At 46.2% G+C, this 21,073-nt stretch overlaps 1 protein-coding gene across 11 annotated transcripts; it reads right to left on the reverse strand.

Moving 5' to 3' along the window:
• Positions 1–501: 501 nt before the first annotated feature.
• On the reverse strand, positions 502–20,696 carry arhgef11 (Rho guanine nucleotide exchange factor (GEF) 11). 11 transcript variants are annotated; one of them, XM_056442391.1, is made up of 43 exons: positions 19,067–20,696; positions 17,782–17,817; positions 17,118–17,132; positions 16,687–16,772; positions 16,492–16,596; positions 15,792–15,841; positions 15,642–15,699; positions 15,325–15,524; positions 15,083–15,154; positions 14,619–14,726; positions 14,429–14,477; positions 14,246–14,316; positions 14,064–14,156; positions 13,512–13,580; positions 13,309–13,413; positions 13,121–13,219; positions 12,858–12,900; positions 12,545–12,641; positions 12,331–12,453; positions 11,730–11,753; positions 11,419–11,545; positions 10,772–10,895; positions 10,340–10,369; positions 10,022–10,166; positions 9,719–9,928; positions 9,426–9,473; positions 9,013–9,161; positions 8,781–8,921; positions 7,786–7,862; positions 7,544–7,669; positions 7,101–7,218; positions 6,835–6,983; positions 6,652–6,727; positions 6,384–6,566; positions 6,213–6,294; positions 6,039–6,119; positions 5,827–5,882; positions 5,573–5,725; positions 4,990–5,217; positions 4,470–4,580; positions 4,054–4,343; positions 3,314–3,446; positions 502–3,226 (listed from the first exon to the last, which is right to left on the reverse strand). In XM_056442391.1, the coding sequence occupies exons 1-43, from the start codon at positions 19,099–19,101 to the stop codon at positions 3,177–3,179; spliced, it is 4,425 nt and encodes a 1,474-aa protein (XP_056298366.1). In that variant the 5' UTR covers positions 19,102–20,696; the 3' UTR covers positions 502–3,176. The 11 variants fall into 11 exon arrangements, with proteins under 11 accessions (XP_056298366.1, XP_056298367.1, XP_056298365.1 ...); XM_056442392.1 differs by having other exon boundaries at positions 10,772–10,865; positions 16,681–16,772; XM_056442390.1 differs by having other exon boundaries at positions 16,681–16,772.
• Between the last annotated feature and the right edge of the window lie 377 nt (positions 20,697–21,073).

A 21,073-nucleotide genomic window follows, 5' to 3' on the forward strand; every position in this document is an offset into this window, starting at 1 on the left:
TACATAGCATACATTTGATTCACTGCTAAAAATATGTCTGTAAAGAAATGTTAAAAAATTATATATCTATATTGTAAATAAAAAATAGTAACAGAAAACGATTTATTTTTATTGAATAGCATGCGAATATGTATTTTTTATACCGCTTTGACCGTTTGCAAGCTTTCCGCTTTTATTTTGAAACCAAAAATGACTCATTTCCGGTCACATTCTCAGCAAACGTGCTAAACACATTTAGGGTCCACAGAGCTTAAACTAAACGTATTTATTTTCTTTCCTTAGATTATTTGAGATAACAATTCTTACTTTTTACCACGAATAGCAACAAGAACAATTATCAGGTGAAATACAAATTGTTTTGCCATTAATTTCTTTTAGTTTAACAATGTGGTAAACACATATTACAGCAAGTAAGTAATTTAGGCAATGTTTTAAAACTCGCTATAAATAGGACTAAGATTTAAAAGGGTGAAAATAAAATATAAAAACTCATGATCCACATTTCATTTTCTTTAGCCAGTTTCTTTTTAATCTCACAAAACACATGAATCTGAGACATGAGCTCTCTTTTCCTTCTGTGCAGCTAAACAATCTCACCAATTTTAAAAACAAGGGGGAAGAAAATAATTTATACATCCTTTTTTTTTTATATCTACAAAAATAAAATCAAATACGAGGACTAAGGCTTTACAGAAAAAAAATTAACATATATAAAACACGTGGGTCTGATCTCTCTATATTACATGAGTGACGAATGTTTCTTTATAAAAAAAAAAAGGAGACAAAATAAAAACACAATGAGATGATAGTTAAAGACGTGTGTATGCATACAGTAGTTTGCACCGTGCAGGGAAGTTTGTTTGTGCAACATTTTCTTAAAAAAAAAAAAAAAAAGGAATCAGTTATAGCATCTTTCTTTTTTTTTTTTACAGCCCGTTAGGGCCAAAACGATGATGTCAATGTACAAGGTAAAATGTATAAAAAGAAGAAATCATGGAAGATGCAAAGAAACTGAGGTGAAGAGGTAGAAATTGGAGATGACAAACGCTGCAGTTAAGAGGCGGGAGGAAAGAAGAGGAAAGAGATCCTGACCCGGATTCAACCAGCTCAGACCATCTGGCATTCATTTGAGCCAAATTATGGACCACACACACACACACACACACACGTTATGCATGGGATGAACGAGTGTCCATTATGTGCTCAAACAAAAAGGATTTTATATATATATTTGTTTCTTTCTTGATGAGACGTCTGGTCTGAGATGCTTGAAAATCAGCAGCTAAAAAGGGGAGAGAACAACAACAGAAACGGTTCCCTTCAACACCTCTGAAGACATATTTGACTTCGGTTGAGTATTTTTACATTTTAGCACAAATTCCTCAAGTTCGGGGGCTGAAATGCGTCGCCGCGGCGATATCGGCGGCGCTCATTTGAAGTTTCGACCTGAACGCGGGCGGTTCCCGTCGAACGACGTGATTGGCTAAAGAGTGAAAAGCTTCCACCGGGGCAGTGAAACATCCCGTCGAGCTGGTGGTGCGTCGACATACTCGGCTCCTGGTTTTGGTCGTGTCAGTTCTACTCATCGCCGGTTAGTATTTGAAACCAGCTCAAATAAATCCCAGTCCAGTGGGATATCTTCCCAGCTTGAGAAGAGAAAGAAAACATTTAAACTGCATTTAAATGCATATTTTTTTTCGGTCTAGTGTTTTGGTAGAACGCGTCCAAGATAGACGGCGATTGAAAGGGAAGGGGGGGGGGGGGGATACATAAACCTCTCTGAACAACCTCTCCTCCAAACGATCCACGAGTATTTCGACCCCCGTGCAACGCGCCCACTGAGCTCCAGAGACGTCGGCATGGAGACGTTTCCAGTCTCTACTCTGCGCTGAACTGAGCCGCTGCTGGTGCTAGCTTCAATTTTAAATGTACATAAAGTAAAGTCGTCTTGATCTTTTCAAGGAGATACATATTTGCTTCACACAACAGTTGCATATACACAGCAGCATTTTTTTGTTTGTTTTTTAAGTTAGTTTTTGTTACTTTGACCATGTGTGTGTGTGGGGGGTTTGCACAATGGAGTTTTTAATAAGCCGTTGATGTCTCCTCATAAATTCAAGTTGTTCTGTGCAGGCGGAGAGGGGAACGCCCCTATTCAACACGCCACATGGTACGACTGCAGAATGGGAGAAGGGAGAAGTTGCTGGTTCACAGGATTAACCGTGGTATTTACACACACACACACACACACACACACACACACACACTGGAGAGGATGCACAGTCATCTTTAAGTGGAGACCCGGCAACGTCGGCGGCAATATTTGGCAGCAATTTGATTGAGTTACAAACGGGTTCCCCCCACTACGGCGCCGTAGTGTTGGTGACACTTAAATGAGGACATGTCAGTGCGGCTGCCACCGCCGTGCGGGGATACGAAGGTCCGAGACGCATGAAATGGTGAACTGTCGTGTGTGTGTGTGTGTGTGTGTGTTTGTGTGTGATATTGGTTTCCTTACCCAGTGCAAACGACCGGAGTGATACAGGCGCAGTCCTTCGGCCGTGGCGGCAGGTGGACTCAGTGTAAAGCAACCAGTGGGAGGGGGGGGGGGGGGGGGAGACTCAAACATCAGCCCCAAATAAAGTCAGCGGCATCTCCAGTCCCTGATCCGTCCGCTGTCGGGAACGTACGTGACAGAGGGATGCATTGTGGGTAAAGTGCAGGGGATGATGGGTCCCTCCGATTTTTCCTTAAATTAACATTTCAACACTTTTCTTCAACCGGCTCGGTAAAGCCAGACGTACGACGACTGCCTTTCCCTCTCAAATATCCAACCTGGGTCAACCCCCCCCCGACGCCGCTTTTAAATTCTTTCAAACGTTTCCCCGTCATTTCACCGAGTCGACTTGTCTTCTGCCTTTCCTGTTCTTTCATACTCTCGCCCTCAGGCCGTCCAGGACTCCCTCGCGCTCTGGTAGAAGTCAGAGGTTGTGTTGAAAACAGCGACGGTCCTCACTGGACTCCGTTCCACTGGCCAGTGCATGCAGGGCCGCGGGGAGCCGAGGGGAGGCGGGGCTTGAGGGGGCCACCCCCGAGTCTGACAGGTACGTATGAGTGCGTCCGTATGCCAACAATCAAGATCGAGCGACGGCGAGTACGTCGTCTCCGCGGCGACGTCAGAATCCCGTCGACTGGATCTTGGGCTCTGCTGGACTTCCCTCTTTGCCTGGTTGGGTTCAAGAAACAAATATACACATTATACACATTATACACATTATATACGGTCACATTCAAGATTCAGTTGAACCCTCACCGTCTCCTGAGCTGCGGTCCAGACTTGGTGTTCTGGAGACGGTTGCCGAGCAACACTGCTGGTCCTCTGACTCCTGAAGGACAAGAGGCTCTCTGAGGCTTTTTAAGAGCTCTTGATGGGACGTCTCGATTTCCTGTAAGAGTGACGATGCAGAAAGTCACACCGGAAGAACCTCAACGTATAAGAGACGACCAGTGAACCTCGCGGGTTGAAGACGGGCGGCAGCCACTGAAAAGTGAAGCCAGAGTGCCGTAAACATGATTTTTACTGGCCATCTTCACAACACATTAGCAACAAAAAAAAAGAGCTTTTGACGTAGAGATCCACAGACGCCGTGAAGGAGTCAGCGGTGCCACATCGGGGGGGAAAAGTGAAGGACACAGCGTAAAAATCTGCATGCCAGTGTGTTTCCACCCCACAACCTGATGATGTACGCGACATTCATTAGTCCCCTTGTAGCTCCTCTTCCCCGTCAGCTGGTCTCTGCAGTTGACGATGTTTAAAAAGATGTAAATAAATAATATAGTGGTCGGCAAATAAAGGGAATGATGGAAAACTCCTCAGTAAGCACCGTGTCAGGGCGGGTTCATGCAGTCTGTTTGCAGACTAGGCATCAGCTCTCTCTCTATTCGTCCTCCGGAGACACACATACGCCTCGTAAAGTAGTAAAGGGCGTGTGTTCTCGTGGGTGGAGCGTTGGTGGTCGTAGCCACCGCGTTTCCACCTGAACACAAACTCACCTTGAGGTGGCGCAACTTGCTCATCAACCCCTCGATCGTGTGGAAAATCTCATCCACATTTCTGATCACGTGGCTCTGGTGGCCAGCCGGCGATTGGCCCGCTTCCTCTTCCTGTTCCAGTCGCGCAGCCTCCGATCGGTCGGGCTCTGGGGCGCGGGGCGGCGCCTCCTCCTGCGTCTGTGCGGAAGTCACTCCCTCCGGAGGCTGAGGGAAGTGGCCGGCGGGGTCGTGGAGGTCGTCGGTGGCGCTCTCTCCCTGCTCGGTCGGCATGACCAGGTAGAAAGTGTTCCCTAGAGGACAGAGCGTGTGCCGGAGACAAGTTAAAGATTATATCCTCCGACTTCTCGCCTGATGAATATCGGACATTCTTCGTCTTAATCAAATCTACAGAGCGTGACCGATTCCGTCATCATTACCCTGCGTCGTGGCCCCGCCTCTCGGCTTGGACGATTGGTCGGAGGGGAGGGTGACATCAGCAGTGATGTCATCAGGAACAGAAGAAGAAGAAGAAGGACCCGCAACCACAGCTATTGCACAAGATAGATGATAGAAAAAGAGTGTGTGTGTGTGTGTGTGTGGGGAAGGAGTGTGTATGTGAATTAAGGAAGCGTGAAGATGAGGGGGTGAAAAAGGTGATGAAGTTGTATGCCGGGTGTGTTGTGAAGAGCACGCAGACAAGAGAGAGAGAGAGAGCAGATTAAAGCGTGTAAGAAACAAAATAATGAATCATCGAGTGCAGAGGACACATGCGGAGGGAGGCAGCCACTGAAGACACCCGGTATCGTCAGAAAACAGAGAGAAAGTCGTCTCGCAAATGTTCATCCCAAGGGAAACAAAAGCGTTTACCTTGAAATGAAGATTTCAAATTTGGATGAGAATCGAATGGACTCCGCCCGGCCGGCCGAAGACTTAAAGAGAACCGTTTTGATCCGTCACCTTTCCGCACGATCTGAACGCCGCTGCATTGCTCCGCGTCAGGGGGCGGGTCCTCTACTTCGGGCTCGGCCTCCCATTCGTCGGTGCAGAAATTGAGGACGGTCTCCAGAGACTCCGGCCGCTGCCTGTCGGAGAACGAGCTCCTCCCGTCGGTGGGCGTGTCGTCCGAGTCGTGGCTCCAACCGTCCTCTTCCAAATCCCGTAGTATGAGCTGCCTCAGTGTTTCAACTGCGGAGGCGAATACAGCAGATAGGGAACGGGGTTTAGCTTCTTGTGGCGTTCCTCAACTGGCCGATTATTAAAATACAAGACAGCAAAGATGTGACGGATGCAGATCTTTTATCTTTTTACCGGCACAGTGACCTTTCATTTTGAGATTTCGGTTGTTTGGACAGTGGGGTAAAACTTAAAACTACCGTATGCTATGAAGGGGATGGACTGACTCAAAAATATGTCAGTCACTAAGTAATTTCCTGTATATTGGTCCACTAGACCACTGAACCCCGGCTGTGTTCAACGGCTCTCACACTTTAACATCCAACAGCTTGTAGCAGTGATGCGGATGCGTTGGATTGCTTCTCACCGTCTTGTAACGCGGCCTCGGCCACACCGGCTGCTTTTCTTTCACCGCCGATGAAGGCCTCCGATTGGTCCGTCGCCGCATCCGCCGAGAGCTCGATGTCATCGCCGGAGGAGTGAGTCTCCGTGGAGTCCAGCTGCTCCGTTAGAGAGTTATCTGATGCAAATAAATAAATACATATGTATAAATCACTAACATTTGCAGACATATATCTATAAATATATATTCAAGGCTGATGATCACAACGTGGTTATTACCTGCATAGACATTGCTGCCGGTGGACACTGGGGACGCACTGCGTTGACTCGGGGAGCTTTAGAAAATTAAAAAAGACAACGCAGACTAAGAAAACACAAGGCGATGAAAGTAAATGTGGAAAAAAATAACTTGACTGAAAATAAATTTAAATAACCTTCTGACAAAGAAACCCCGACACTTTCCTTTATTTATTATTCATAGCGTCACTCACGATATGGGTATGGATCCGTGACTGATCTGGGGCGATGCACCGGCAGCCGATGAGATGGTCCTCTCAAGTAAATCCTTCCAGCTGCAAAACAAGAACACGCGTTTCTGGAGGCTGAAGAGGAACCACGGACGAGATCCTTCCCGAGGTCAAGACGAGTGACGGGAGAGAGCTTACGTGTTTTTCTCCGACGATGTCCCGGCCACCAGCTCGTAGATCTGCCTCTCTGTGGTGCTGATGACGTAGAGGGCTTTGTTGTCTGGACGCAAATCACAAGATTCACTCATTTGATCAACAAATCGCGGGAGAGCATCGATTGGCGGTCGTCGGCGTGACCGCGGGGCTCACCTGTAGCCACCGAGCGCACCAGCAGAGAGTCCAGCTTCACCAGAGGGCTGAAGGAGGTCTTGCTGTCCCCGCTGCCTCCTCCGCCTCCACCCAGCCAGCGGGATGGATACCTCAGCTGCAGCCGGTCGTCCGGGCCCCTCTGGAGGAGGAGCAGGCAGTCCGACAGCAGCAGCGCTTGAATCTCTGAAGAAGGGAGGCGGAGACGCGTGAGTGAGGGGATGAGACCGTCTGCGTCAATACGGAACGTATCCACTCAGGAGGCGCTGACCCATCTGCTTGTCTTTGCTGACTTTCCACGTGAGAGGGCCTTCATGGATCATTCTCTTCGTGCTGAGGTCCAGACTCTGTGAGGGAGAAGAGTAAACGACAACAAAAAAACACACATTTAGGAGGAACCGTCTTCATCACAATGACCAATGAACAAGGAAGCCAACAGAAATGATTCGACCACCTTGAACAGAGGGGCGGCGTCCAGCCTGCGTTGGTATTGGCTGAGGCGTTGCCGGTGTTCCGTTTCCCTGACAACCTCGTTTACAGCCTGCAGTATCCCTCGGCAACACGCATGGGCGCGCTGAAGCGACGGGAGGTCCGACGACCCGGCTAAACGGAAAAAACAAGAACATCGGTTTAAAAAAAAGTAATAAAAAAAAAAGACACTTTGCTCGCCGTGTTCTCTGCGTTGGCGGAGGCGATACGAGGCGCCGCTCGAGACCTCACCCTCCGTGTGCTTCATGATGTTGTCCAGCAGCAGCGGGTACTTGGTGAGTCTCTGCATCTCGGACACCAGCAGGTCTTTGAGCTGCAGCCTCCGGCAGTGAGGACTCGCCTCGCACTCCTGAACACACGTCAAGGGATAAAGAGACGAAGAAGGATCGACAGGAAACGTGTTGTTTAAAAAAAAAATTCTAGCGTGAATTATAGAACTCTAAATATAGTGACATACAACATGGCAAAAGACACCGTCATCACAAAGCAAATATTGGTTGATAGATTGGTTCCCGAGAAGCATTGCTTTCATTCATTCTATCTCACTCTGTACGATCTACCAGAAACCTTACAGACATAAAATATGACTCACTACAGAAGTTACTGGTAAAGTGAGCGGCGTGTGTGTGTGTGTGTGTGTGTGTGTGTGTGTGTGTGTGAGTGAGTGTGTGTACCTGGATGATGTGAGCGAAGCGTGGGTCTTTACGCTGCTTGTTCTTGATGAGCTCCAGAGCCTGAGACTGCTGGCTGCACAGCTGCGACGCTTGTTCCTGAAACTCGTCTCCGGCTGCGTCTTCAAACTGGAAACACACACACACACACACACACACACACACGTTAACATCCCAACTGCACCGTCCAGAAACAGCTTTCACATTACAAAGAGAAAGGAGGCGGCGGACATAGTTCCACTCACTCTGGCCAGCATTACGTCCCCGATGTCCTGAACGATGGGAGCTTCCCGTCGTTTCTTCATCGCCTCGCACAGACTTGCTGCGAAGAGAAGACGGGAGCAACGTCAGGAGAGGCAGAACAATAACCTCAACTCGGCGGGCAAATTATTTCCAATTACCAAAGAGATAATCCATAAATCCAGAGCTAAATGCTCGTCTGGTACGGCAAAATCCCACCAAGTACTTCCATGTTGGCTCTTAATTAAAGCCCAGAACACATATTGACTCAGCAGAGCTGCAGGCTGAGATTACAGACACAACCTTTGCTTAGAATTTGCTTCACATATTATTGTTTACCTGGCAAACACGCAGCTCTGAACACATGTTGACTCGAAGCACAAATCACTTTAATGTGAAGACACAAGGTTCCTTATTTGCTGCGTCTATTAAAGCTCACTTTTCCTTCAGCTTTTATTTTGTTATTTGAAAAAGGCCTAAAATGATCTTAAGGAACAATATGGACGTTTCTCAGCCGATATCGATAACCGATAATTACCTGCTCCTCATGGTACCCTGAGGGTGGATGATTTAATATTCCACAGATCTCACCAAATCTAACCGACGCCACCATTGTTGAACAGCTCGGACTCTTCCAAATGTTAATTTATGTTTTTAATCATAAAATACTTTTAAAAAACAAATGTGTCTTCTCCCTCTGAACCGGAAAGCTCCCCCACCAGCGACGTCATGTTTGGCCCTTTACTCGGCACGCTGTTCTTCTTCTTCTTCTTCTCTGCGTTTAATGGCAGTAGATATTGCGCTTGTTATGTCAATAAAAAATAATATTTTGATAGTATTTATCGGCTAGTATTTCAGTATTTTATATAATCATGCATCCCCTAACCAAACATTTTTTCTTCATATGAAGAAATTGGCAGCTACATCTGTAATTACAGACACACTCGTATACATTTTTTTAGCAAAAGAAAGAAGAAGAGTAACAGCCACCCAGACTGACCGTGGAGTTCGTAGACATGGGGCAAGTTGGGGAAGATGCAGGCCAGCTCATCAGAGTTCAGCACAGACCTCATCTTCTGGAAAAAGACCTGGTCCAGAACCGTCAAGGTCCGCAGGTGCGACGCCTCGGTGGTGAACAGCTCTGACGACGCAGAGAAGAGAGTCCAGTGATGATCACAATCCTAAATACACATCGGCTGTTGACGTGCAATTTTGACGCATTTGACCGGTACCGTAAATGACGGCCTGCCTGTCCACCTCCCTCGGACTGAGCGTGGTGAGCAGCTGAGGAGGAACCGTGTCCTGCCAGTTCTGACCGTCGGACACCTCCTCCTCCAGCGCCGCGGCGTCCGGCAGCAGGGCCAGCGGCGAGTCCACGCTCCTGCAGTCACACACACACACATGAACACAGGTGGGGGAGATGGACCGACAAACAGAAGACACACCATGTTTAACATCCACTTCCAGAGCCATGAGGAAACACATCTTTACGGGGAGACTTGAAACTAAACCCGTCTTTCTCGTGAAACCAAACCACTTCATCTTCAGGGGTTTTGCGTGAGTGTGGGAAGTCAGCCGTCTAGATTTCTCATTCCCTGCCAGACAATCACGGAAAATCACTGATCATCTACGGGGGATGACTCACCTGCGTCTAGACCGAGGGGTGTATGGGGGTGTAGGGTTCTCTAGAGACCTGAGTTTGAGAGAGTGGAGAGAGAGAGATGGCATGAGGTGAACGCCTACACTTCCAGGGGGGGGGGGGGCGGTAACGTCCCGGCTGTTTGAGGTCTGCATCTTTGAAGCTCATGCTATTAATTTCTATTCATCCCTGCCTTAAGGATGCAACAACAACAAAATCTCCGAATCGCCTCGAAGAAATTTGAGACGAATCCAAAAGTGGACAGAAGCCCGGTGTGAAACCACCGTGTGGCTCTTTACCGCGCGGAGCTGCTGGACGCGGATGACGACGCGCTGTGCTGCAGCGGCCGGAGGCCCGGCCCCTCCCTCTCCTCCCCGCCGCAGTCCTCCATGTCCACGTCGCTGCGAGAGCGAGGGACCGACTCCGTCCCCGAGACGACGCCTCGCCGCCGGCCTTCTCCCTGAGCCTTCAGCGACTCGCTGCGTGCCAGACGCACCGAGACCGTAGGGCTGCGAGAGAGAGAAGGAATACCCGCGGCTTTACTACACACTCTAAACCGCTCATGTGTAAGATAGTGACGATGAGCTGGAGCCGAGCGCTACCTCTCCATGCCGTCCTCTGCCAGGCTGCTGGAGGAGAGCCGCTGAGGGTCGGCAGCGTCTCCTCCCTCCTCTCCCGTCTCCGTGTGATTCTCAAACTGCTGAATGATGTTTCTCACGCTGCCGGGACGGACTGCAGACACCGGCACTGCGTAAGTGTACAATGCCGTTAAATAATGCACAGAGAAAAGAAGGTCTACAGATGAGGCGGCACACAAACTACATACGATCCACGAATCATAACATGGGTATGTTTGATGTAAATGTAACTAAAGAGTCAAACAAAAGTGCAATGACTTAAAAAAATATATATATATATACCTTCGGTGGGGGACAAGGGGACATGGAATGCTAAAAAAAAGAAACGGTGAAATCAAAACAGAACACAAAGAAAACATATAGAAATAAATAAATACACCTGAAAAGGCAATAAAAGAACAAACAGAGGAAAGAAATACATAAACATTGTCTGACAAATACAATGAGTGAGAGCATCACGAGTTTGTGTTGGCTCATAGCGACTATTCAGATTGATAATTTTCCTTTGAATATCGATAATGTACTCGGGAGTAAACTCAAATGATGAATCTAAGTATTTCGAGAATGAACTGGGTTTAGATGTCAGGTTATAATAATGATTACCAGAGCGATCAGTGGCTTGATTGAAGGATATTTATCTCAATAAAGCCACCACTCCAGTAATGAGAGAGAGTGAGTGTGTGTGTGTGTGTGTGTGTGTGTGTGTGTATTTACTGGACTGGGACGAGGTCCGTGGTTTCCCGATGTACTTCAGGATGGGGTTTCTCTTTTTATCCTCCCCATCTTTGTCTTTCTTGGTGCCACTCAGCTGTGGAGAGAGGAGCCATGAAGTCATGTCCTAAAATCAACGTATTCAAGTCAATTTATTTTGCATATTTTACATTGCCCAAAATCCCAAATCTACACTCTGTACACATACGACATCCTCTTCCCTCTTCAACTCTTGGAACAGCCAGTCATCCAACTGTATCTTTAGCAGTTTCTCATTAAAAAAAAAGAATTAAAAAAAGGAAAACCTGCTAACATACATTAGTTTTGGGTGAAAAGGTCAGACTGCGTTTTCAGACTACACGAGAGCTCTCGGTGTGTAAATAATACCTCCGTTCCACAGTGATGTACAATATGGCCAAAACAAAATAATAATGAATCCTGAGTTTCTTGAGCTGATTATTTGAACAACACAAGAAAAGACACAACATTATATTATATTTAAAGGTGCTTCTTCTAAACAGATACAAGTGCTATGTTCGTTTACTACGACTTGCTTAGCGGAAGAGTGGCTTCAACATAACATTAGACAACAAGACCGAGGTTAACTCTTTCCCGTTCATTTTGTTTGAAGAGGGGAAAACGCCATTTACCTTCTTGGTCTTTAAGAACGCGAGCCACTTCTCCTTCTCGGTGCTCAGACCAGGGAAGACCTTGGAGTCTCTCAGCTTGATACCCGAATGACGCAGGTACAGGTGCACGGCCGACGCCAGCGGAGAACTGAGAGCGAGAGGGGGGGGGGGGGGGGGGGGAGAGAGAGAAAGAGAGAGAGAGACGTGGGGAGAAGAGACCACAATGAAAAACCAACAGAGACACGATGTTAACAAAAAGAAAGAAGCAACTCTCTGAAAGAGAACACTGATGAATTCCATTAAACTCAAAACAGACGAGGCACTTCTTTTACCTGCGGTCCTCTTCGTGCTTCGATCTGGAGCGGGAACAGAAAGAGAGAGACGTTAACTCGCCCCTCAACAAACTGCAGGCTTTCAGAGAGATATCCGGTTTAATTCCTCAAAGTTAAAATCCAGTTCATTCAGGTGCAAAAACGACGGTGTGAGGAACACACTGTGGCGCTGCCGTCATGTGATAGGAATCGGCCTGTGTGTGTGTGTGTGTGGAGTAAATGTCATGTGGTTTCCAAGTAGTGCCGCTGTGGTAATGACCTTTGTTATGATAGCTTGGCTGAGCTCCTTCTGTCGCTTTGTAATAACTATTTTATGGGGCCCCAAACATCTGACCCTGTTGCTAGGCAGACCTGGTGCAACAGTCTGAGGGTGTGTGCGTTTATATTCACTTCATGACTACAGCCACATGTGAGAGTAGAACCAACTTATGGATCATCTTTTTTTGGCATGAGAGGACAAATGTGTGAATAAATTCCAAAGGGAAACCAAAGTGAGATCGTCTCTGGTTTCCCATCACTCAGATAAAAAGGGCCGTAAAATGAACTGGTTACAACAAAAATATGATGCAACAGGCGTGTTTGCTGAAGCCGGGAAACTCACAGTATCTCCCAGAGGGCGGTGACCTGTCTGTCCACCACCTGTCTCTCCTTCACCGGGTCTCCGTCCAGCTGCAGCAGGTCTCCCTCGCCGAACAGAGAGCCCAGACCCATCATCTGCTTGTTCCTTTGAAACACAGGCCGACTGGTTGAATAGGAGCTCTTGGAAATAAAATGACAGACATATTAACCTCCATCAGCCTTGAGACGGGCGGTACCTGTAGTCCTGTATCTGGTCTGAGATGTCCGGCAGCACCTGCTGCTGCAGCTCAGACAGAGGTCCTCTGATGTCCTCCTGGGCATGAAGCCGGCTCTCTGAAATGGAGACAACATTCAGAACAGCCATGATGTGACGCACATATGTATGTATATATGTATATATATATATTATCATTTAAATATACATTTATATGTATTTATTATTTATATATATATATAAATGATAGTAAATATATATATAAATAATAAATATATATATATACAGAAAATAAATGTTAAGGTGATTGATCAACCAGCTGTTAGTCTTCTTACCTATATCTGAGAGATACTCCTCTCGTACTTTGATTTTCAGAGGCTACGGAGAAAAAGAAAATTGTTTTTATTTCTCGTAAATTATAACACAATACAAGGTAGAGTTGGATATTTGCAGTGAATGGCGGAGAAAAGCCAAACTCCCCTTTTTTTAAAAAGGAGTATTAGAAGAATGTTGAAACTTCAAGCTTCTCTGATGACAAATGCAATTGCATATATTGTAGGAATACCATTATTAAATTATCAAGACAAGTCGTGCATACCGCGTCTGGGTCCAGGAAATGGGAGCAGATCTGAGGTGCGAGTGCGCGGGCGTCTTTAGGGCTGGAGCCCAGGTAGGCCTCCACCGACAGGTAGAACAGCTGTTGTGAACACACATGACCTTTAATGTTTTGTTTCTTTCTCTGAAGAATTCTGAATTGCCAACACTTTAAACATAACGTGGACCGACAAGAGGGTTGGGGTCCAGAAGCTGGGTGAAGATGTATCTCATGAACACCGCCATGTGTGCCGGTCGTGACTTCAACAGCTCAATGTCCTGGAATGGACCGTCCATCTGCGAGAAAGACGGGAGGAAGAAACACGGATGACTGATAAGAAAGGAACAAGAGTCGATAATCACATCGACGCCGATCGATTTAGAGTCCTTCTCACCTCATTAAATGCGTAGCCGTCGTCTTCTTCATCCTCTTCCTCGGGGCCGATGATCTGGGCCTTTCCGCCCTTTGAAGAGAGAAACACCCCCAGACATTTAAAGAAATGGATCAGTCACATGCTCGAGGACAATGACCAGCGGGTCCAAGCACATCTGCCATTTGCATCCATATGCGGCGCACGCAGGGCTGAGTGCAAAAGAGTCGGGGGGGCAAAAAATGCGACTTGAAGATCCTCTCGGTCTCGTACATTTTAAACAGCTACGCGAGTCGCGGTGAGAGAAATGCGGAGGATGGGATGAAGAGGAAAGAACGGGCGCTGCATCTCAAAAGGTGGACGATGTAACGCCGCAAAATATGCAGCCGGTCGTGATGTCATCAACAAAAAGGGGTCAAGCATCTCGTCTGCAGTCACTGAGAACCGGAACCGTTGAAGTACTTTGAGGCAGAAGGGAGCCGCGAGTGGGGAGCTTATCATTACCAGGAGCGTCTATATCAGAGTGAATGCAAGTGTGTGTGTGTGTGCGCTTGTGTGTGTGTGTGTCCTTCTCACCGAGTCAGACTGGGTGTGTGTGTCGGAGCTCTGCCGTCGGTGTTGTGGGGTCCTGAAGGAGAATGGGGGGGAGGAGTGGGGACTCTGAAGGGCCTGGGGGGAGGATGGAGGGAGGGAGGGAGCATGAGGGGGACGGGATGAGTGTGACCATCACATACACAATCGCACACGTACGATCTCACCAGTCTATGAAGCGACAGGACGGTGCCGCCGACCTCCACGTCGCCTTCGCTGGAGTCCATCGATAGCCGACCTGCCAGAGCACACAGCAGCTTTAAACCCCCGAAAGGCCACTTGTACTCGGTCAGATCATTAGTTCAGAGATATTTAATTCAAAAAAGGTAAAAGATGAAGAGGAAACCAACCTTCTCCTGCTTGGACGTAACTTAAAGCCAATTCTGACCGCGTTCCCTCCTGGAGAAGCAGAACCAAGCGTCAGTTAAAGAGTACTTTGAAGAACGTAGATTAGAATTGAAAACCTTTTTGAGGGGGTGGACATTACAAGCATGATGACTGTAGTAAAACAGATTTTAAAAAACAGTCGTGTCCCCTCACCTGATCTTGCTGAATCTTGACCCGGACTTGGCGAGCTCTCCTCTGGGCACTTTCAATCCGCTCGCCCAGTGACGGCGACGGATTCCTCAACTGCGCCTCCATCAACTCCTGGTGATTGTTTATCAATAAGCAGATTTGTTTTAGCTGCAAACCTTAATTGTAACTTACTTGCAGAGAGCAAGATGCAACAAGGGGCTATGCACTACAGCATATAATGATAAGACATTTTATTTGTACAGTGCTTTTAAAAAAAAAAATTTTTTAGAAAGGTACTCAAAGCACTTTGAAGATAAACAATTGAAGCAACAACAATATAAACAAGCGGGATGACAATAGTAAGAAACTAAATATAAAGATATAAGTTGGACTTTACAGATCCTTACATGCAAATTCTGTTTTCTTTCCATATACAGGAAGATGCAGTCAGTGTGTGTGTGTGTGTGTGTGTGTGTGTGTGTGTGTACCTGCAGTTCAGCCTCTTCCTGCTCCAGCATTTTCCTGAGTATCTGAGTGGCATGTTTCTGTACTTCTGGGTCCTGAAAAACACATTTCCAACAGACATGGTAAGTTCCCTTGGTACTGGAGCCCTTCCTATTTCTCAGATTAATAAAAGTGTCTTCGTATTGTCGATCTTAAAGCGTGACATCGGTTGACGGGATGATACCGGCTGCAAAATGACGTAAATCCTGAGCATCCTTTCATTCACCTGTAGTGGTTTGGGTCCAGTGATTCTTTGGGAAGGGGTGCTGCTCAGTCCACAGGGCAGGGGTGGTGGTGGAGGGGGCGGAGCCTCCCCACCCAGAGACGATTTTTGAATCGGCGCAAGGTCAGTGGAGAGGGGCTCTAAGGGCAACGAGGCGGCGGAAGGGGGCGGACCTTGTAGTGTCAGAGCGGCGTACGGACCCGCTATTGGACAATACAATTAAAAAAATTCAAACAATAGCAGGAATGGAATCGGATAAATACAGGCCTGAGAGCAGACGTCCAACAAAAACATGACCACACAATTCTGTTAAAACTCACATTTGATGAGCTTCACAACCTCCTGATGGGACATGGAGGACACCAGCGAGCCGTTCACCTGAGAGAGGAAGAGGAAAATCAGCAACACTGAAAACAGGAAGAAACCAATAACGTTCATAGTTGGCATCTGTGACGTGAAGAAGTAAAAACCTTTATGATTCGGTCCCCTTCGTGGACCCCGGCTTTGACCGCTGCGCCACCTGAAAAGACGAGTACAGTGAAGACTGTGAAACTCTTTAAGAGTGATACAACTCCGCTTTAACTCGTGTCGATGGCGCTACTAATGACTAGCACTGTCCACGTCATAATATATTTGACAGACACTCTCCAAAATAAGCAGTTCTGCTGTTGTGTTAATGTTACAAATGTGAATAATAACATAATAAGCACGACGAGCACATTAATGTTTGTAAGTTCACGGCGCAAAAGGCTAAAAAAAGGGATTAAAAGAAGATGTATTTCTGTTGTAGGGGTCCAATTATGGAATAATGCTTAAATGGATGTAAGACTGGTGAACTCCTTTTTGGTTTTCAAGGGAATTATTTATAAAACAATTCTTGAGAGTTATAAATGTGATTTAAAACGTATTTATATGGAAAATGTATGTGGTAGTATATATAAATATATTTTGTTTGTTGTTTTTCTTCTTCTTTATTTTATATTAATTTTCTGATTTATTTTGATTTCAATTTAGGATAGGAATTTATAAGCATTTTTTGCTTCTACCTATACCTTTTCAGTCTTTCTCTTTTGTATATTATATAGGATAATATTGTATTGTATTTGATTTGATTGACTGAATAAAATACACAAACAAACAAACAAACAATCAGCTGTGCATGCATCTTACCTGGTCGGACGTTCTGCACTAGCTTGACTCTCTCTCCACATACTGTGAAGCCAAAGCCGAGCTGGTCCTTCTGCACGACCACACACCTCTGGACAAGACCAGTAGCTGAAAGAGAGGACAGACGGATATTCGGGGTGTTTAAGGGAGATATTAAATTGTGTGAAACCGGTAGTGGGAAGTCGTAATTACCCGTACTCTCAGCAGAGATGTCCACCATCAGCTCCCTCTGCTGGGCGGCAGAGGATTTGCGCTCCGAGTCCCCGATGGTCAGACTGCTGAGCCTGGGTTTCAGAGATGAGAGAAGGAGGGTGAGCAGGAAACAACAACACGGGGTGATGGAGAAAATATCACAGCACGAGGGAGTCGGTTGCACTGAGGGAGGGGAAATCTGACGGGACTAAGTGAAGAGAGGGAGGATCGAGATCATTAAATAAAGTGATGTAACATGCCAAAGAGAAAGAGGGGGAGCTTGCATTTAGAGCAACAAGAGAGGAGAGGAGGATGCAAGGAGGCAGAGGATTCAGGGGTGTTCGAGCACAAGGTCAGGCGTGTGGGTCGGAGAGGGTGAGAATATGAGAAAAGGCATTTTTAGAAGCAACAAGAAAGGGATCGAAGGGAATACTCACCAAGCAGCAAACGGGCTGAAAGCGAAGCATGACGGAAAAAGGCAGATAAGAAGGGGGAAAAGAGAGAGAGAAGAAATTCAGCATGAAGACCAATTTGGAAGGAAAGCTGACCCAGAGGTCACGCCATCCCCACGCCCTTTAATGCTCTCAGATTGTAAACAGAGCGCCTGGACTTCCGAGAATATATTTATTTAAGGGCGCGTGGAACAGGGAGAAGCTCTTTAGTGATTTGGTATTATTCCAAAGGTCGACTGGTCGGCTTATAAAAAGAAAGAAAAAAGAAAAAGTGTACCCAAAAACGTGGTTAAAGTTATTAATCCATCCAGAAGGAAGGGCTGAGACCGGCAGATATCGAGCTACTGCACTCGCAGTTCAAATCGACTTGTTCGACTGGCATCGTGAGACAAGACCGTTTCATAGTAAAACAAATAATCATCGACATCAAAGACCACCACGAGGTACGAAGAATCAAATCAGTTTCAGCACCGCCGTCAGCTGTGAGTCTGGACCGAGGAGGAATAATAAAAACAATGGAGACCGGTGCCTTTGAGGCGGTTCAATTCAGAAAATAAAAGAGCATCCTCTGAGAAATGTGCTGGCGCAGCTGTGCTCTCTACAGCTGCCATTAACCCCAAACCCTGACGAGCTCTCACCGCTGTCCTACCTGAACGGGTGGGCGTTTTTCTTATTGGCTGCCCTGCTGTCACATACACACAGACACAGGGGTAAGGCATGTGCACAAGACACACAGACACACAGACACACCCACACAGGGAAAACGTTGACAGCAGGAGAAACAGGAAAGACACGTGATCAGGACAAAGATGCATCGGAGACACGGTGAATGTGGCGATGACGGACGAGATGAGATACGGTGCGTCGGGTTTTAGCAGCAGGAGAGTCACGCGCGACACTGAAAGTCCCTTAAGACACGAGGCGGGGATCCTTAGGATTCAATTCAGATTCTCGGTGTCACAATTTCAATTGAATAAACAGAAAGGTATCCACGCTCTTGCTACAGTGACATTTTAAATACAAACACAACTGGACGTGATGAACCTGACCGAGCCGAAAAATACAAAAAGAAGTGTGACTATGCAGTTAAAAATAAATAAAAGGGTTGTCTGCATGTATTTGGAGGCTGGTAACAGTCTTATTTATCTCACACGACTGATTTAAATTTTATTAGATTTTATCAAACTAAATTCTGCCTTTCCATTGACTGTGTTTGCAATATACACACCATTATATTTGAGGGATAAAAAACTAGTCTCACATGCCAAAAGACTAAATATAGTAAGATGAGAAAATGTCGAAGTCAAAACCTACAAGGAGCTAAATTAATCTTATATAGGATAGTTATTTCGATGTTAAGTATTATCTATTAGTCTGTAATCGACTTCAAGACTTTAGACCAATCAGAACAAAAGTAGAGACTTTCGTCATCATATTTATTATAGTGGGTTATATGACAATAATAAACCTTTAAATATAGTGAACAACATTACAAGTCAACTGTTTGTGTGTGTAAACTGAACTACACGATAACTCTAGCGTGCGCGCGCTTGCACATCGTCCGGGTCGCGCACCGTGTTGCTGCTGTGGAGTTCCGCAGTTTTTTCGTTCCGTCAACAAACTTTATTTTCAACGTACAAATAAATAGCTTTTTTTGGGTGCAATTTGTGGATCGATGCACAGCCATAGAAGGTGAAATCTTTAATCTTATTAGAACATAAAAAAGAAGGGTTTAATGTGTCTTAGTTTGCTGCTTTTGTTTTGCACAGAGTATTGTAGGCGGGTGTTTACACTTCCCAGTAAACAGCCTGTAGGACTAGTTTTTCCAGAGGCCATACTGGACCTCAGTCACAGTCATGTCAATAGGCTGATCTGGGAGCAGGACATGTTTTGGAGCAAGGTGTCAGAGTGGGTGTTGGGTGTGAGGCTCGTACCTGTCCAGGGTCGAGGTGGGTTGGCGGAGACTCATGTCTGCAACCTTGAGACACTCCTCTGCTTCGGGGATCAACTCTGTCACTCTGCCTCTCTTATCATCATCCCCATCATCATCCTCCTCATCATCATCATCCTTTTCCTCTTCAGTTTGCAGTCCACACAATGGAGGCTCTCTGTTGCAGCTTTGATCAGACCTCCAAGCACAGGGTGCTCCTCATGTTCCCATCCAACCACTGGTTCCAGTTAGGTTTCAGCAGTATTTAAAAATAAATAAATATAAAATAACACTAAAAATCTCCAACCACGAGTGGTTAAAAAATAAATACAATAACAAGACTATTGATGGCTTGATGCAAGTGGCTCAACTGAAGTGGAAAACGGATAAAGGAGAGTCTGCTCTCTCAAAGGTCATGAGTCATGGATGAATGGCTGATATGTCTCGCTATGCTCCACAGGGGGTCAACAACTGCATTGCATTTTAGCCTAAGTGTAACGCTAATTGTCTGCAGATAGGTGCAATGCAAGTGCTCTGACGTCCAGATCGATTGATATGGATCGATTGAAATACCCAAATCAAAAACGTCCGCGCAGTCAGACTTGTTTACATGTGTGTCTCTAAACAGCTGCGCTCAGTAAATCGTTAAACACCTTGTTAACGTCGCAGGTATCTCTGTGTTTAACACGTATAGCTTATGAACACGAGCCCTCTAAGTGGGTTAGATAGCGACATTAACTGGACTGTGTGTGGCTCGATAATGCAAATTACTTGATACGTACGTCAATAAAAAAGTTCACTGACTAATTACCAAACCACTCGAGACACTTTTGCAAAGCAAACGTAAACCGTAACTTCGTCGTTAACGACCCAGAAGCAGCCGTTGGCTTTACGTCACTCGCTAACGAACTCACGTTAGCCAGCTAATTAACAGATTAGTTAGCCGGCATTAACTAGCTGAATAGTTCAGCCGTTGGGATTGTACAATTAAATTTAAAATTAAAGCACCGGGCAGAATGAACATTTAAAAAAGGTGCTACTCGGTTATGGGTTGTGAGTTATGTAATTCGCTGACTGAGGGGTTGAGAAGGAGCATCTGAAGCGGCCTTCTGTATCCGGCTAGCGTTAGCTTCTACGGACGGGCCCGATTGCAAGCCGCGGCATCGCGTTGGTCCTCAGGCCGACCGAAAGCGCCGTGGGTTCGGCTCTCAGATGGCGACACGGAGTCGGACGTCGGAGGTAGCTAGCTTAACTAGCTATGTCTGCAAGATGAAACGCCAACATGGCGTTGACTGCATACGAATAGATGGATGTCAACGTGGCCGAGATAGTAGATGTCCATGCAAATCCCAGCTCGATATATCCTCGAGTCCCGTTTTCGTGCAAATTCAAACACTAAAGGTGCATGTTAGCCAGCGAGCTAGAAGGCAATACGATTCCAGTGAAGCTCCACCTCGGGTCTTTTCTTTTACCCCCCAAACAAGTCGCGATGGTAAAATCCGGATTTGCTTCTCTCTCTCTCGTGCTATGCCAGAAGACCCGGAAGTTATCGTTGCATGTATTGATTGCCTATAACAAAAATCTCAGTTCTTGGTAAATAGTGATCCCTGCTGTGTTGTTATCCTGCTGTCTTGACTGGCTGCTGATACACCACCATGTTCTCCAAGATCACACGTAGGAACAGAACCCAACAGCGCCCTCGTGTGGTGGGGCTGTAGTACTGCAAGTGGGTTGCTCCACCGCAGCCTTGATACTAGTGGGCCAGTTTCTGCAGTAAACTGGCGTGATTGATATATGTATCATACAAAAACATACTATATACATAATATATGATGGGTGGATTCTAACATTATGTATGTATACAACAACATTATTACTTGAGTCTTTTATATTGTCTGAATATTTGTGCCATATTTGGTAACATTCGAAAACCGACAGGTTCAAGGTGATTATTTATTTATTAATAAAACCTGCAGACTTTGTTTTAGAATTTTGTTTACAATCAGCCCCT

This window comes from Pseudoliparis swirei, chromosome 21 (genome assembly GCF_029220125.1).
Source record: "Pseudoliparis swirei isolate HS2019 ecotype Mariana Trench chromosome 21, NWPU_hadal_v1, whole genome shotgun sequence".
Lineage (NCBI taxonomy): Eukaryota > Metazoa > Chordata > Actinopteri > Perciformes > Liparidae > Pseudoliparis > Pseudoliparis swirei.

Coding starts and splice junctions, on each gene's coding strand:
- arhgef11 (XM_056442390.1), bottom strand. CDS start 19,101: ATGAGTCTCCGCCAACCCACCTCGACCCTGGACAG. Junction 6,120..6,212: donor ACATCGTCGGAGAAAAACAC/GTAAGCTCTCTC, acceptor CTTGTTTTGCAG/CTGGAAGGATTTACTTGAGA. Junction 5,218..5,572: donor CGAGGCCGCGTTACAAGACG/GTGAGAAGCAAT, acceptor TCGCCTCCGCAG/TTGAAACACTGAGGCAGCTC.